Raw genomic sequence first — 15434 nt, 5'->3', positions numbered from 1 at the left:
CCGCTCTCAAGCGCTACAGACACGGCGGGCGAGGCGCCGTTGCGGGAGGCCATTCAAGACAGCTGCCCGAGCTTGGTCCACGCGTGCACGCGTCCCCATTGCTGATCAGACAGCCTGCCAGCATGGGGCCGCTCCGGACACGCGCGCCCGCCTTTGTGACGCCATCCTGCCCAACCCTCTCACTACTCGTGTCCTTTACGAGCAGCTCAATTGGAATGAAATATCGCTTGGGTCCATCTTGGCGACCAATTGGCTTCACCTTGCATGTACCACGGCTAATTTCCTACCTCCACGGCCATGACGCGACAGGTCACAGATTTGCTTCCGGCTCAGCGTCGGACGCGAAATTACCGTCGTGGCTCAGCCCTTTCCCTCGGTCTGTCCGGCAAGCGAGCAGACGATCCTTGATATCCCGACCTATGCTTTCATCATCGAGAGGTGGAGTGAATATCCGGATGTAAATGCGAGTATTAAAACACACCCAGATGTAGAATTCCCCTACCCATATAACTTCACGCCTAAAAGTCAATTCATACATTCAATCACGTTGGCACCCTTTGTTCCAATGAAAATTTTTCTTATATTGCTTGATTCTGCAAGGCCCGTCAAGAACCGTGTTCTGCTATTCTAGTTGCAGTAGACGCAGTGGGAATGTCCACAGCTCTTGCAGGTGCCAGAAGAAGATTGCTTCTTGAAGCACCAGCAGCAAGTCCAGCTAGACATCGTGAGTATTCTTGTGAGTTGGTGAACTTACCACGTATGAAGTCTTTGGCGTTTGGAGTGTTGGTGAACGTGAGGTGCGTTGAATAGCTGTCTGTAGGCTTTGATATGAACCTGTCATCAGTAGGAGCAATGGTTTTATATATAGGATGCCCTTCCAAAACGATGACATTGTACTCTCGACAGAAGTTTACAAACAATGTCATTGGAAAGAAAGATGGGCGATTACCACGGTCTCTTTGTTCGCGTCTAAAGATAATTTGGCTGGCGCATGAAGATCATATTTAGATCACTGTCCTTTGTACTCATGGCCATCTTGCCAATATAGCTACACAATGGGTCGTAACACACGCAGGTGCTAATGTTTTTCAAGGTTCTTTAGTTGGGGATTGCGCTAGTGGGGGCGTATGCATCGAGTTGCTAATAGATTGGCTCGGACGGAGCGTCTACGACTCCCACGGGACTGCTCGTCCATTGTATGCTCTAGCTTAAAACTCATTCTCTTGTTCACGCTTCTTCCTAGCCGCTACCTCGTAGGACCCATTGCACTTCTCACTAAAGCACAAACATCATGAGAATGAAATGTCTCAAGAAAATGAGATACCAAGTTGCTCAATTAGTGAACCCCAGCTTCATAGCGACCACCAGGTTGAAGCAACCCAGACGGAACAAAGGAATCCAAGTCACAATGCGCAGCATTAATCGTGAAAGCATGAGAAGATTTGAACCGTGACACAGTTTATCCCATTGATGAACGCCGGGTGTCGAAGCTATTTCTTTCCAGCTTCTATGATTTTATGAAGAAACCGCAAGAAACCTCCCGGTTCAGCGAAGGATTTCCGCAGCCAAACTCCCAGGGATATTCTCCCGATGATGGAATTTCTTTCCTTTTCTCGAAACCCCCCGCCGTCATCATCAACATCGTCACTCTACCACGACGCCCTCGCTTCCCCTTTTAAAGCATTTATGCGGTGTGCTTGCCCTTGGCGTTCTTCTTGGGAACGTCGGTGATGGTAAGACCTGCACCATGTCACGTTAGCCTGGGTCTCCATAGCCTTGTGCGTTCCAAACAAAGTTCCAGTCCAGTCGCCGTTTTTACGGAAGTGGTTGACGTACCCGGGGGAAGGGACTGCTTGAGCTTCTCGGCCTTGTCGGAGTCCTTGAGGACGAGCGTGTACAGGTAGCGGTGGCAGCGGACCTTGAACTTGGTCTGGCTGTTCTTCTTGCTCTTCTTGATGCGCGCAGCTGTATCGGGGAAACACCCAGCGTTAGTCACTCCTGTTCCGCTGGCAACGTTTTGTGTTTTGTCATGTACAGGGTGCTTCTCAGGTCGAATCCAATGGTTGCAGGGCGGGCGGCAGCGCAGCGATCGTGTCTTTTAAACATCCTCCAAACCGCGCGAGTGATGGAAACGCTCGAGATGCTGTGTGTTCCCAGAAAACCCACAGCACGGCCGTGCTTTCCTGTTCACTTGGGATTGCCCCGCGGCAGGGCAATTCAGACACGGTCGTGCTGTTCCGTGCTCGCTCGATCGCTGCGCGTCCGCCATACCCATCGCCATTGGACCGTTCCGTTGCAACCGGGTGTACATTATAAGGTGGAGCGGAAAGGAGCAAACGCACAGGAAGCGTCCTTGCGGCGGCAGATCTCAATGAACTGCTTGATGTCGGAGACTTCGGAAGGCATGGTGACGGCGAGAAGAATGGATCTTTTCGGGAGGGATGGGGACTGTGTCGGGAACGTTGTCGTCCTTGGGAGGTTGAGAACCAGAAAGAGCGGCCCGGCCAATTTGCGCTTGGCGGTGTGCCGGTGGGGTTCGCTAAGCATGAAGGCGGCGGTCAACGGCAGAATGCCCAACGCCAAGACCGGCCGATCTCTCATCTCATCATCAGGCACAACCGCTCTGCCAACGGAGCAATCCATCGAGTGTCGAATGTTGGCCTGCTGGTGGTCTGATTTATCCACTGACAAAACCAGATGCAGTCACGAGCAGATGCCATCACGAGCGAGGACATCGTCTTATTTTATTACGATTAAAGCAGAGTTGCGAACGGTAGCACGCGCCAGCGGCCCTCTGTTGGCTTCCCATCCAAGCCGACTACTGCATGCGCACGACATGTTCCATCAAGCATGCACATTTTCCTCTCTCATCAAGTCAGCCACACTCATTCAGACACACTGTTCTCCTCTTTCGCACACTCCTACAGAGCGCCCATCAAACCAGCCAACACCAAACCAAAGCCCATACCCGCAGCGCTGCCCTTGCACATGGCGGCGCCGCCGGTCGGCGCAGACCCAGCCGCGCTGCTCGCGGCCGAGGCGCTGGACGCCGCCGCAGCAGCAGAGCTGGCGGCCGAACCGGTAGCGCTCGCGGCCGAACCAGTAGTGCTGGCGGAAGAGCTGCCGCCCGTCGACGACGCGGAACCAGTGGCCGAGGAGGCACCCGAGGCGCAGGTGGCACTGGTCGGGAGATCGGTCACGCCCTGCGGCTTGCAAAGGTTCTGCGCAAACGCGATGACAGCTACGTAGTGCGAGTTTTGTTAGCTTTGCGAGACGCTGTGCCAGCTGGGGGCGCGCGTGGGGCCTGAAACGTACTTTGCTGGTCCGCTTCATCGCAGCTGGTGGACACGCAGCAGGCCAGGCCCGAGATCAGGGACTTGTTGGTGCAGATGCACTGGACGTCGAGGGTGCCGCAGCCGCCGAAATCCGTACCAACGCACGATTGCTGGGACGGACGAGGTTAGCGTTTGCTCGCAGTTGAGTGACCAGGATCTGCCGAGGGCCAACGTGGTGTGCTGGGCATCGTGCTTGACGGATGCGGCGGACAACTCTAGCATTGGGCGCGCCCATTGGCGGGCCCTGAAGCTGGAAAGGGAACGGTTACTTACAGCGCACTTAGGAAGCAGCTGAGTCTGAGCAAGAGCAAAGCTGCTGCAGCCAACGATGGCAGCGATTGTGGAGAAGCGCATGATGAGAGGCGGATGGGCAGTCGAGCACGCAGAGAGGGAGGCAAAGGGAGCTTTGGAGCAGCTATGGCGTGAAGCGCCCAGGTGCTTAAATAGTAACGGCGGTCGTGTTGGGGACCAGATTAGCTACCACAGCCGGCAAAATACCCATGGCTTGGTCCTAAGGGCCAACGCCTAAACCGAATGAGCTTGCCCAGTGGAGCGGGCGCACTCCAGGGTCACCCGCTCGGGGCAGCTCTCCCGCGCGTGGTCGTCCCACCACTGAGAGACGTCTCCGCTTCCAGCTTCCTGCAGGGGGTGTCGACTAGAGCTTTCCAGCTGCAGGTTGATCAGAAAACGCCTGCTGTTGTGTCTGCCGTACACTCACAGACGGACCAGGGTGCTAGAAGCGCGGCGCCCTGCCGCTAGCAGCTCGAACGTGTGCTGGGCGTGGAGAGGGAGGCCATGGCGGCGTTGAGAGTCAGAAGCTCTAATTTAGGCTCGCACCGGATCACGCCTGGGCTCCCAAATCTGCACCATTATGCTTAAAACAGTGGGTCGTCGACAACCACATCTCAGCCCCCGAATCAATTCATCCCTATGGCGCAGCTTTGCTGCTGGCAGAGCCTAGTGCACTCAACACAGAGGTCTTTCAGCACACGTATGCAGCTTCAGATATTGAATCACTCAGCACAGCCTGTAATGACCTCTTTCACGACTGTTCTCTACTCAATGTCCATGACGAAAACATAAAAGCCATAAATTAGGTCTCGTAATTATCGAGTCAAGGTCTCAGCCCGCAGATCAAAAGTGCAGCCCGGCGATAACACTTGCTAGCTTGCATCCTATCTGGTCCTATCGCCCCGAGCCGCCTCCCGCCACCAATCACTTAACAGGCTCGGCTGCAGCCCGTAATTGCTGTTCTGATGCTTTGCTAACCTTCACGATATGGCTAGGTACTATGATATACTACAAGGCGAAGACATCTCTCGGCATGTTGACATGCGCACGGCAGTTGACAACCGGCATCAGTAGATCGCAGGTCATGCTGCTCTAACCCCGACGCCCACACTGTGCGTCTGAAACAGCTCGACCAGTCCGCTGCCAGTGCATTCCTCTAGAACCCACTCGAAGCTTAAGCCATGAAATGTCTTCCATTTCTTGGTCCGCCCGGGCAACACTCCGGTAAAATCACCTCTGGCCTTGCGCGCTTTACTCGCGAGGTCTTCGCCCGCGATACCGCCATCCCAGCGCTCCTTGAGTAGGCTCACAGGCGCCTCCTTGTATCTGGACGTCTTGCTCAACAGACTCAGTAGATGCACACGTGCAGTGGTCAACAGCCGAAGATACGGGCCCATGTTGGGCAGCGCAAAGCTGTAGACACCCCCCGGTGCTGTCCTTTGTCTGTCGGTCGACACGACGCCACCCCCGCTTGCGCCACTGGATGTAAAGGCGTGGGCGCCACCAACAGCATTCAGCGAGCCAGACGCAGCTTTTGCGCTGGAGCTGGCGAGCGAGCCCAATGACGCGGCGCCGGGCCGGGAGAAGACCTCGGCGTTCCCAGCAGAAGGGTTCGCTGAGGTCAAGAATCCGGTGCCGCAGAATGCTGCTATTTCATCCTTGCCGAGCTGCGCAGCCGATACCGTGGCTGAAGTAGGTTGTGAGCGCAGCAATGAAATGTACTTCTCTACATACGCCGTCAGCTGCCGAAGTCTGAGCTGCGAAAGCTGTAACAAAGGTTACCTTTCATCTCATCCTCCAGACCCGGATGCGATCGAACCAGTCTCTCCCACTCGGACACGAGCACTAAGCCTTCTCCTACAGCAGCACCGCCGGCACCTCGTCCCGGTATTACGACCTTCCGTATGATCCCAGCACGCGTCAACTCTGCAATCTCTCTTTCTGTGACAGTCGGAGACCTGCTGAGAGCATGCACATGGGCGACAGATACGACGGGTGGCAAGTTCATGCGAAAGTTCAGCACTTCTGCCGTCTTCTGGCCATTCATGCCGGATGCGCGCTCCGGGACAGACGTAAACATCCTGGTCCGGATATTTTGGATGAACTGAGGCACATCGCGTAGCTCAAGATCGGTGGCTAGCGAGGCGACACGACCAGTATCATCAAGCGGCTCATCGAATACGCTCTCATCGCCGACGGCACCGACGTTTGTGGCAGATTCGGATGACGACTTGCGACGTGGGCTCGCGGCGAGCGACGAAGACGAACGGCGCAACAACGGATTGTTGCTCTTGCGACGAGTGGGTTTGGTAACGCGAGATGACTTGGCGGCCGTCGTATGCAAGCTGGAAGACATGTGGGGAGGGACGATGCGGGTGTTCAAGCGGTGTTATGGGAGGCCTGAACAAGTGAGCCACCTTGATCCCAGGCAGACACCGGCGGGCTGGCTCGGCACTCGCCAGGCACGCGCCTGGCAGTCGCCACCGCAGGGACAGGCATCAGGTTGGTCACCACGGGCTTCTTTGATGCTCCCTGGTGGAGCGGTGGCTGAGATGCGGCATGCAGGGACTGTGTGATGTGCCGTCCCGGACCGCGCGTGCGTGGAGAGATGAAGCGGAGCGCACGAGTCGCGGCGCAATCACAAGCTTTTCGTACGCAAGCCGACCTGGGTACGTCATCGCACTGTTACACGGCAAGCGACATCCGTCCTAAGCCCCCATGCCGCGCATCCCAACCCTCCTCAACCCTCCGCGAGCTGCTGCCGCCGGCCCCATCGTCACTATGTCGCAAAACGCCTCACCTTCGCAGCCGCAGGATCGCCTGCAGGCCGACCTTGAACCCAAGTCGTATGCCGCGGCTGCCGAAAAACCCGCAGACGCCGGCCAGAAGAAGTCGAAGAGCAGCAAGAAGAAGAAGCAGGCCAATGGCATCGAGAAAGACGCCTCCGTGCCCCAGCCGCAGGACGACCTGCCCGTCCCGCAGCCTCCGGTCAGCGAAAAGTCTTTTGCAGATGTTGCTGTCGCGCCGCCAGTGCAGTCCCAAGTAGATGGTGTGAGCACACTCGTAAACGGACACACATCATCGGAGACACCAGATGGACCAAAGGACGCAAGCAAGACGGAAGATGAGAAGAAAGTGATATATGAGAAGCTCGAGGGCCCGCACGGCGTGCGTCTTACCAGCGTGAAGCCTGACGACGAGTTCGAGAAGGAACAACGCCAAGATGAGAACAAGGAGGAAAAGCCTGAGCTCACCAGCGGGAGAGAGGCTGGCAAGGGGTGGGAGCGCAGCAGGTACGTTCCAATTCACGCACTTCAAATGGCACCTTGCAAGCTGACTGAGGATCGATAGCATACGATGGGCTCCTCTCAACGTGCCGCTGCACCGCCGCCTCCAGACCCTCATGGTTCTCGTGCACTCTCTCTCCATAGTCGGCATGCTGACCATCTTCTTCTTCCTTTGCTCCATTCCCTTCCTGTGGCCTGTCCTCTTCCCATACACCCTCTTCGTCCTCTTCTCCAGTGCCGGGCAAGATGGCACACTTGCCTACCGCAAAGAATGGATTCGGCGCTTGCCCGTCTGGTCGCTCTATGCGTCTTACTTCCCGGCGCGCCTACACCGCACGCAAGAGCTGCCAGCCACGCGCAAGTACATCTTCGGCTACCACCCTCACGGCATCATCTCACACGGCGCCTTCGCCGCCTTCGCCACCGAAGCCCTCGGCTTCTCACAGCTCTTCCCCGGCATCATCAACACGGTCCTCACCCTGGACTCCAACTTCCGCATCCCGCTATACCGCGACTACGCACTCCGCCTCGGCATCGGCAGCGTCTCGCGCGAGTCGTGCGAGAACCTCCTCAGCAAGGGCGGCCCCAACGGCGAGGGCATGGGCCGGGCCATCACCATCGTCATCGGCGGCGCGCGCGAGTCGCTCGACGCCGAGCCGGGCCGGCTGCGCCTCGTCCTCGCGCGGCGCAAGGGCTTCGTCAAGATGGCCATCCGCACGGGCGCCGACCTGGTCCCCGTGCTCTGCTTCGGCGAGAACGAGCTGTACGAGCAGCTGAACCCGCAGGAGCACCCGCGCGTCCACCGCTTCCAGCTGCTCGTCAAGAAGCTCATGGGCTTCACCATCCCCATCTTCCACGCCCGCGGCGTCTTCAACTACGACGTCGGCATGATGCCCTACCGCCGCCCCCTCAACGTCGTCGTCGGCCGCCCCGTCCAGATCGTCCAGAGCCAGAAGCCCGACCAGGCTTACGTCGACGAGGTGCACACCCGCTACGTCGAGGAGCTGCAGCGCATTTGGGACGAGTGGAAGGATACGTTCGCAAAGGATCGCACGGGTGAGCTGGAGATTGTGGAGTAGAAGAAGCTGCCCGGGGGTTTAACTTTTTATTGAGCAATATCTTTCTTTCTTGCTGGGAACTTGACTTTTATTATTCCTCTCGAGCAGTAGTGGAAAAAAGAATTGCGGAACACATCAGTAACGAATGACTGTTTGCGTCTCTGTATTACATACATAGATCGGGTGTGGGGAGGAGAGATGTGTTTGCGGTTAGGTACATTTAGGGTGTAGGTTAGTGGGTGGGTGGGTACATCAACTGTTGTTTTGGGAAATCGTTTGCATGTGAGATCACCCCCCGGCTTGCATGTGATTGAAGTCTCGCAAAAGAATAGAAAAAAAAATTAAAGGGAATAATACTGATGACAGAGAACGTTCTTTTCGCTTTCCTCCCACAGCACGCACGGATTAGTCGACCGGAAATGGCATCTCCAAACGACGCCCCTCATGTCCCTCCATCAGAGATTCCTTCCATGGAGGCTCTGCTGCCTCCCAACGTACGTATACTGGACCTAGATATTAGGAAGCTAGCTGTACGTAGGACTAACAAGCGTGAGGAAGTCCTTGTCAAAAGAGAAGGTCACCGATAGTGGAAAGAGGCGACAGACAGGCACAAGCAAATTGGAACGTATATAAGCTTCTTCAGAAAAGCAGATGAACCACCAAATAAAAAGAGCAAACAAACACAAAGCGCTGTTCTAGACAAGACACACGCCCATCGCGTTTTCATTTCTTTTTTTTTGTTTTCGTTACGAAGATCCCGTTTTCCATGCTACTGCTGTTCAGCCAGCGGAAGGAAGGAGCAAGCAATGGCGTTGTGAGTTCTGAATGTAACAGAAAAGGAAGGGAAAATGAAGTACGAAAGAGAAATACAAGCGTCATCATCAGCCCGAGTTTTGCGTGTGATTTCTCCAGTTCCAGCTCCTCCAAATGGCAGAAAAGGAAAAGAGTTTTGTGTTTCTCACGAAGAAAAAATAAAAAGGGACGCGACACAACGCCTGTGGACTGCTGTCTGATATCCTCGAGTGATTGACCAATGACCCAGTGCCGCGGGAGTCTTCTTGTAATCCCCCATCGAGTTTGTCCTCCCACAACTGACACACGTTCTTCCTCTCGACACATGATGTGCCCCTCCTTATTTCCCTCGTTTCCCTTACATGCCTCTTTCCCAAGCATCTTCGTCATATCGTCAACATCCGTTTGCGTGCCGCTCTTCGTTCAGGTACATCGTCGTTCGTACAGGACATTGTGGTGGGTAGAGGGAGGGCGAAAAGGGGGGGAGCAGGATGGAAGGGGGGTTGTACACGACGACGTCTACTGCTGACTCTGACGATCCGATCCTTTTGTGGAAAAGAAAAACACATTAGTCGTCGCCGTCGAAAAATTTTCTACATGCAAACAATAACGGGAGAATGAAGAGATTTAATGGGGAAAAAGAATCAGTGAAGCGAAGCTGCGAGCGAGGTTTGTTGAATTCGTCGGGTCGTCATTTCTTCTTTATGTTTTTTTCCGCATCGAAAGAGACAAGAAAGAGGGAAACGCCAATCATTGATCGTCGTTTTCATATTCTGCAGCATTAGCAGGCTTGGGGCCGTCCTTACGGATGGGGATTTTGATGCCTTGCGCGGCAAAGCATTTGCTGAGCGGGGTGCTCTCGATAACTCCGGGGAATTTCTTCGCACTGTAGACCTGGAAAGCGTCGCTGAAGCACGAGGCGAGGACGGGGGCTTTGCCGGTGTTGAGGTTGTTGCCGTTGCCGATATTCTTCCCGACGTCGACAAAGTTCATTTTCAAGCTGCGAGACAAGCGAATCAGCCAAACCACCACGGACATATCCCGCAACTTGAACCTACCGGAAAACGCCCTCGGTACGGACGGACAGGTCCTGAAGGACAAACCAGAAGCCCGTCTTGCCACTGGTATCGTTCAAGCGGAAAGCGTTCACGCTCAAGCTGCCAATGAGGTTGCGGGTGAACATTCCAGTTGCAGAGGACGTCGTCGGCGCAGCAGGGGGCATGACGGGCATCGCCTGGGGCGCCACGGGGTAGCCATGGTGCTGAGGAGGAGCATACTGGGGATACTGGGGCATATGAGGAGTCATGGGCGACGAGCCGGGGTAGCTCGGCTGGTAGCTACCCTGCATCTGGGGAGGCATGTGCTGCGCAGCGTTGATGGCATATCCAGGAGGTCCCGCCGAGTAGGCGCCGCCTCTCGGGCCCATAGTCATGGCGTAGGGGCCGGGGTCCTGCCAGCCGCGCTCGATGTGGGGAGGGTAGGAAGTAAGCGTGCTCGTAGAAATAGAGACAGTGGGCGCTCCGGAGGAGGCGCGGACGAGATTCACCTCCTGGCGGGCATCAGATGACCACAGGTCAACCGTCAGGACGAAGAAGGTGGAATCGACCTCGCTGCAGCTGGAGTCAGCAAAAGGCGCGCGCGGCTGGGGCTAAGGAAACAAACTCGAAGGGGATTTCCTTGTGGGTGGCCGAGTCCTTCACGATCAGGCGAATGCACGGCGGCGGCGTGATGGGGCGACGGTCCTGTGGCGCGGGTCAGCAAAGGGCGGGCTGGAGCTGTGCTCTCGTAGTGGAGGTACCTTGTCTCCGAAGCCGCACATGCGAGCCCGGACAGGCTGCTGCTCGACGACTAGCTCGAACGTCTTGCCATCGCGGGTGCCGCACGAGGGCTGGATGGAGACGGGGTCGGCAGGAGCATAGGCGCCCGTGTGGGCCTGGGTGGGCGGCATGCCGCCGTAAATGGGCTGGCTGTTCATCGTGGACGACGAGGGCTGGGCGACCTGGCTCTGGTGGTCGTTCAGAGAGTTGATTTGAGGTGGAGGATAAGCTGGAGCTCCCGGGCCGGGACCGATAGGATAAGGGTGCTCCCGGCGCGGCTGCATGGTCCTACGTGGCCGGATTGCGCGTGGTGGGCGAGGCGGCAGGAGCTTCTCTCGCTACCGTTGCGCGTGGTGGGTGATGCGGAAGAGGCTTCTCTCGCTACCGTGGCGCGAGGGCAGAGGGGAGGCGCGATGTCTGGTTCAGTGTCGTCGGCGGCCACGGGGTCCTGGGGCTCCTGGGGCGGGTCCTCAACGCTGCAGGGGCGACTGCGCGGTGCAAAAACGGGGCAGGCAGAGGCAATTGGCGGCGAGGCGCAGGCGGAGGAGGGCTTGGAGGGCGTGGAGGAGGCTACAAGTGCGTGCGGGCAGCGGAAGCAGCGTCTTTCATGATCCCTCCCTAGACGCGCTCTGGCATTTGCAGGCGACGCAGGCGACTCTACACGCTGGGCCCGCGGGGCGCGGCGGCAAGTGGCTCTCTTCGCAGCGGGCGATCACACAGGCGTCTGTGGGCTGCAGGTTGCACGACACACCCAGCAGCGGCTTGGCCAACGGTCTGAGTCCTGCTTCGGTCGCAACGGCGCGCCCGGTCGGTCGCGCGGAGCTCTGGCGGCGCGGAGGGCTGCGGTGCTGCGGTGCTGCGATGCAGGTGGGAGACGTGAATCCACGTCGCTGGAGAGCGAGTCAAGTGGGAGGCAGGCAAGGCGGGGAAGGGGTGCCGGGCTCTGGCGGGCTCTGGCGGGCTCTGGCGGGCTCTGGCGGGCTTGGGGCGCGAGAGGGGGGCGCGCGCAGATTGGCTCGCGACGCTGAAGACGCGCTGATCGAGGCGGGTGTGGGCCCAGGGCGGCGGATGCTACAGGGCGCGTTCTGGTGGTGGCGCAAGCTGGGCGCGGAGAGAGAGCTTCAGCTGTTCCCGTGCAAGCGCGCGATGCCCAGCTGCTGCTTTATGCTTGCGCGCGCCCGGGGCACTCAACCATCTCCCGCCCGCCGCTTGCAGAGCCAGCCAGGAGCGGCCCGAAGTGGAGCGCGCCCCTCTGGCCAGCAGCACGCCTGTGCGCCCGCTGCCCGAGTCAACACCACCGCGAGCGTTAGCAGCGTGAGCAGCCGTGAGCCCGCGTGCGTGATGCGTTCCCTCTCGTGCCCGCCAGCGCAGGGCCAAGCCACACCTTCCACACGCCCGACAAGCGAAGTTCCAGATCCACGTCAGCGTGCTCCAGCGCTCCATGGCCCCGGCTCCGAGCTCCGCGAGCGTGGTTATGGCTTGCAGTTGGTGGAAGAGCTAGCCCGCCCGCCACCCCAACGCGGCTCTGCGGCTGCCGCCTTGACACGCAGCAACGCCCTCTCACCACCCCTTGGCGCCATTGCCCGCCGACCGTTCTTTTTGCTGCTGCCGCTGCCGCTGCCGCTGCCGCCGTGCCGCTGCCGCCGCCGCCTCGCCATCGCCGCGCTTGCCCCCAGCTGCAGCGCTGCTCGCCCCATGGAGTCAGCAGGCCGCCGCCGCAGTGGACTGCGAGACAAGTGAGCCCAGTGAGCCCGCAGCGCGCGGGGGGTTGGTTGGATCCTGCACATGCACGGTCGTCATACCCACATCTACCTACGCGAATACGTCCAGACATTTTGCTCCGACTTCCACGTAGGTAGGAGGCCTTGGAAAACCCACATCTGCGTCTGGGTGTAAGAAAGCTCACTTTTGCTGCAACCCACTCTGCCGCTGGCGGCTGTCACTCTCCGCCCCAAAAAAATAAAAAATAAAAATGCTCCGGCGCAGCCGCCTGCATGCAGCAGCTGGCCGCCCGTTCGCACCCCTCCCGCATAATCATGCACACGTGTTGGGCTCGTATGCGCGCTGCATCCTAGCTGATCTCCGTCCGCACTCGTGACGTCGTCGCGGGAGCAATAATGTAGCTACCTATGTTCAGTATTGCAATGGTTTACTCGAAACCCACTTTTCCCCCTCTGCCAGCCCAATTCAACGCCACGCTTATGTGCACGCACTAACTCTACACGCTGCGCCATGCAGCCTCGTCAACCAAAGTGAAACAGAGTCTGCTTCTTGTTCTTGTTTCCCTTTTTCTTGCCTCCACCTGCAGCTGCCTCGTCGGCCAGGGCTTCCGCGGGTGTTGATGATCCGCTGCCGGCTCCACTCGCACCCCACGCGCTGACTGCAGGGCCGTTGCCCTTGACGTTGCGCACCGCACGTCCGTTGTAGCCGGGCGTGAAGACAGTCGACGTCGGCTTCTTGGCCGCAGGCAACGCGGGGAACGCGTCACCGCTGGGCGGCGCCTTCTTGCTGACCAGGTTCGTCTGCGAAGCCGTCCGAGACGGAACTGGCGACGGCTTGCTGGACGACGGAGCTGAAGACGCCCAGTTGGCGCTCCCCGTTCCTGTCGCAGCCCTGCTCGACGACGCAGATGACGGCAGGGGAGGGAACAAGCTGGTGGAAGTAGAGTTCCACCCGCCCTTCTGGCCCACTGCCGAGCGCGACGACTGGGCCGTTGAACTCTTGAGTTTGAGGACCCTGGAACTTCCTGCTCCAAGGGCGGCCGCTGCGCTGCTTGCCGGTACACCGCTAGGCCCGGGAAGAGAGGGGTAGTCCTCGTTGATTGCCTTCCAGTCATTCCAAGCCTTGAGCAGGGCGTCCTTTTTCGTAGAGATCTCAAAGATCTCGGCAAGCTCCTTGATCAACTTGCCTAGTTCAGCCGAGGACGTGTCAAACAGGGAGAAGAACGCCTCGACCAACTGTGGGGCCGTCATGGTGCCATTCTTGTAGAACGAGACCTTCTGGCGGAAGTTGGCAACCTTTGTTTGGTCATTGCGGAGCATGTTGGACGCGCGCTCGGTAACGGCATTGTGCCGCAACCTGCGCGCTTGCTCCTGCGGTGTGAGTGGTGTGTCCCTTGCTGGCGATGCGGCCCGTGCTTGATTGGCGGTGTCACTGACACTCAGCGAAGACAGGGACGGAAAGTCAACTGCGGGTCTGGCGGCCGTAACGGTGCGAGGTTCCTGGGCGGCGGGCGGGGGCCGTGCTGCATATGCCTCAGTCGGGTTAGAGGTCAGCTGCCCTCCGAACGTCCTCGATGTTACGGATTGAGCGCTCTGGATGGCCAGCTGCCTTTGGTAGGCAATTTCGTCCCTACGCAGCGGTTGGGCCGACGACGCAGGGAGGGGCTCGGAATTGGGATCTCTTCCGCGACCACGGCCGCGGCCTTGCCTACGCTCACGCTCCGGTTCCTGGGACCCACGCAAGTTGAACCCAGCCATGTCCACTCTGCGAGCATCACGACGTGCATCCTTCGAGAGGCCGTTCGGATGAGCCTCTAGCTGGTGCGCCTTCAGATCCATCTCAGATTCGAAGACAACAAACTTCTTTTCCAAGCACTCCTGATCTGGACATGTGAAGTGATCCTTCTTGAAATGAACCTCGAGTGCCTCGTAGTTGACGTAGTACTGTGGCTGCCGCCCACCATTGCGGCGGTCACAGATGTGACACCTTTCATGCTTTTCTCTGCAGTGCACGTATAGCTCATCATCTCCGTAGAAGCGTCTCACACAGAATCCGCATTCGGGGTGACCCTTGAAGCCGCTCTGATCCTCGGCACCAGGGTTATCGTCGCCGAACCTCTCGTGTTTGCGCAGCTCCTGGTTGGTGAACAACTGATGCTCATGAGTGAAGACCTTCTTGTTTCGCGTACAGAGGTCGCTTCCACACGTTAGCGTATAGAATACGATAGTAGAACTTGTGTACCTACCACATGACCTGGTGATGGACGCTCTTGACGTGCCTGTGCAAGTCAGGCCACCCCAAACAGGCAGCGTCGCACGAGCCATCAGGGCAGTTGTAGCGAAGCAAAAGAATAGTGTCGTCGCAGATTTCCGCCTTCTCGTATTTAATACCCAGGTTGCTGTCGGTGCTCGCGATCTCAGAATTGGAGAATTCCTCGTATCTCTTCTCAGGATCGTCGGTGAATATAACAAAATCCGACTGTGTCTGGGGAATAGTTAGCAAACATAAGATGATTAATGCATGCTGGATAAACCTACTCGACAATGCGCGCAAGCCTTGGTCTTGTACAGTGCCCTCAGCCTGAGGGAGCAAATGTGGCAGGTACGATGGTTACAAGGCGATACAGCATGGTGCAGGATGGGAGATGCGCAAATGAAGCAAACCTCTCCCTCATCCTCGTCCTCCGCCGCGGTTACAGGCTCTTTTCCCTTGGACTCCGTACCGTTCGTGGTGGAATTTGCGTCCGCAGTCAAACGAGCGCCAAAGTTTCCCCTAGTGGCCGGGGCACGAGCATTGTCTCCAGCTCCATCTCCGTCCGCATCCGCGTTGCGTCCTCCGCGATTGCCACGGCCTCGCCCTCCGCGACGTCCCCCCTTGCCGCGACCTCTTTCGCCGGACGCGGGGTTGTCGTTGCTCTGCCTGTTGCCGCCTTGGGAGCCGCCACGGCCACGACCTCTACGCGCGCTATTTGCGGGGGCAGCGGCGCCGCCTGCCGGGGTCTCAGTCGCATCCGCCATTGTGGTTGTTGTCGCGATTTCGGGGGTTTGTAATGTGCGGATGGCGGGGGTTGCGGGCAATCGCTGGGTATTTACGGTTGTGGCCGGTGCCGGATGCAGCGACCGCGGGTAAGGC

The 15434-nt window shown here is 58.1% G+C and overlaps 6 protein-coding genes across 6 annotated transcripts; 1 reads left to right on the top strand and 5 right to left on the bottom strand.

Moving 5' to 3' along the window:
- Positions 1-1684: 1684 nt before the first annotated feature.
- Positions 1685-2406, bottom strand: BKCO1_3600090 (60s ribosomal protein l38; the record flags this gene model as incomplete). Its single annotated transcript, XM_020274964.1, has 3 exons — positions 1685-1740; positions 1837-1965; positions 2343-2406. The coding sequence occupies 3 exons, from the start codon at positions 2404-2406 to the stop codon at positions 1685-1687; spliced, it is 249 nt and encodes an 82-aa protein (XP_020129008.1).
- Positions 2407-2921: 515 nt separating this feature from the next.
- On the bottom strand, positions 2922-3689 carry BKCO1_3600089 (cfem domain; the record flags this gene model as incomplete). The annotated part of the gene is made up of 3 exons (XM_020274962.1): positions 2922-3241; positions 3316-3445; positions 3609-3689. 3 exons carry the CDS (start codon positions 3687-3689, stop codon positions 2922-2924), a joined length of 531 nt encoding a protein of 176 aa, XP_020129061.1.
- Positions 3690-4708: 1019 nt separating this feature from the next.
- Positions 4709-5982, bottom strand: BKCO1_3600088 (serine-threonine protein kinase 19 protein; the record flags this gene model as incomplete). The annotated part of the gene is made up of 2 exons (XM_020274961.1): positions 4709-5352; positions 5409-5982. The coding sequence occupies 2 exons, from the start codon at positions 5980-5982 to the stop codon at positions 4709-4711; spliced, it is 1218 nt and encodes a 405-aa protein (XP_020129060.1).
- A 362-nt stretch (positions 5983-6344) lies between these two features.
- On the top strand, positions 6345-7992 carry BKCO1_3600087 (diacylglycerol o-acyltransferase 2a; the record flags this gene model as incomplete). The annotated part of the gene is made up of 2 exons (XM_020274960.1): positions 6345-6919; positions 6978-7992. The coding sequence occupies 2 exons, from the start codon at positions 6345-6347 to the stop codon at positions 7990-7992; spliced, it is 1590 nt and encodes a 529-aa protein (XP_020129067.1).
- A 1521-nt stretch (positions 7993-9513) lies between these two features.
- Positions 9514-10864, bottom strand: BKCO1_3600086 (developmental regulator; the record flags this gene model as incomplete). Its single annotated transcript, XM_020274959.1, has 4 exons — positions 9514-9763; positions 9822-10373; positions 10426-10505; positions 10562-10864. The coding sequence occupies 4 exons, from the start codon at positions 10862-10864 to the stop codon at positions 9514-9516; spliced, it is 1185 nt and encodes a 394-aa protein (XP_020129066.1).
- A 1959-nt stretch (positions 10865-12823) lies between these two features.
- BKCO1_3600085 (c2h2 finger domain-containing protein) lies at positions 12824-15319 on the bottom strand (the record flags this gene model as incomplete). Its single annotated transcript, XM_020274958.1, has 3 exons — positions 12824-14498; positions 14548-14786; positions 14840-15319. 3 exons carry the CDS (start codon positions 15317-15319, stop codon positions 12824-12826), a joined length of 2394 nt encoding a protein of 797 aa, XP_020129069.1.
- Between the last annotated feature and the right edge of the window lie 115 nt (positions 15320-15434).

Source organism: Diplodia corticola, assembly GCF_001883845.1.
Source record: "Diplodia corticola strain CBS 112549 chromosome Unknown scaffold36, whole genome shotgun sequence".
Classification (NCBI taxonomy): Eukaryota; Fungi; Ascomycota; class Dothideomycetes; order Botryosphaeriales; family Botryosphaeriaceae; genus Diplodia; species Diplodia corticola.
The sequence above is the reverse complement of the archived record's forward strand: the minus strand, read 5'-3'. Positions and strand labels throughout refer to the sequence as shown.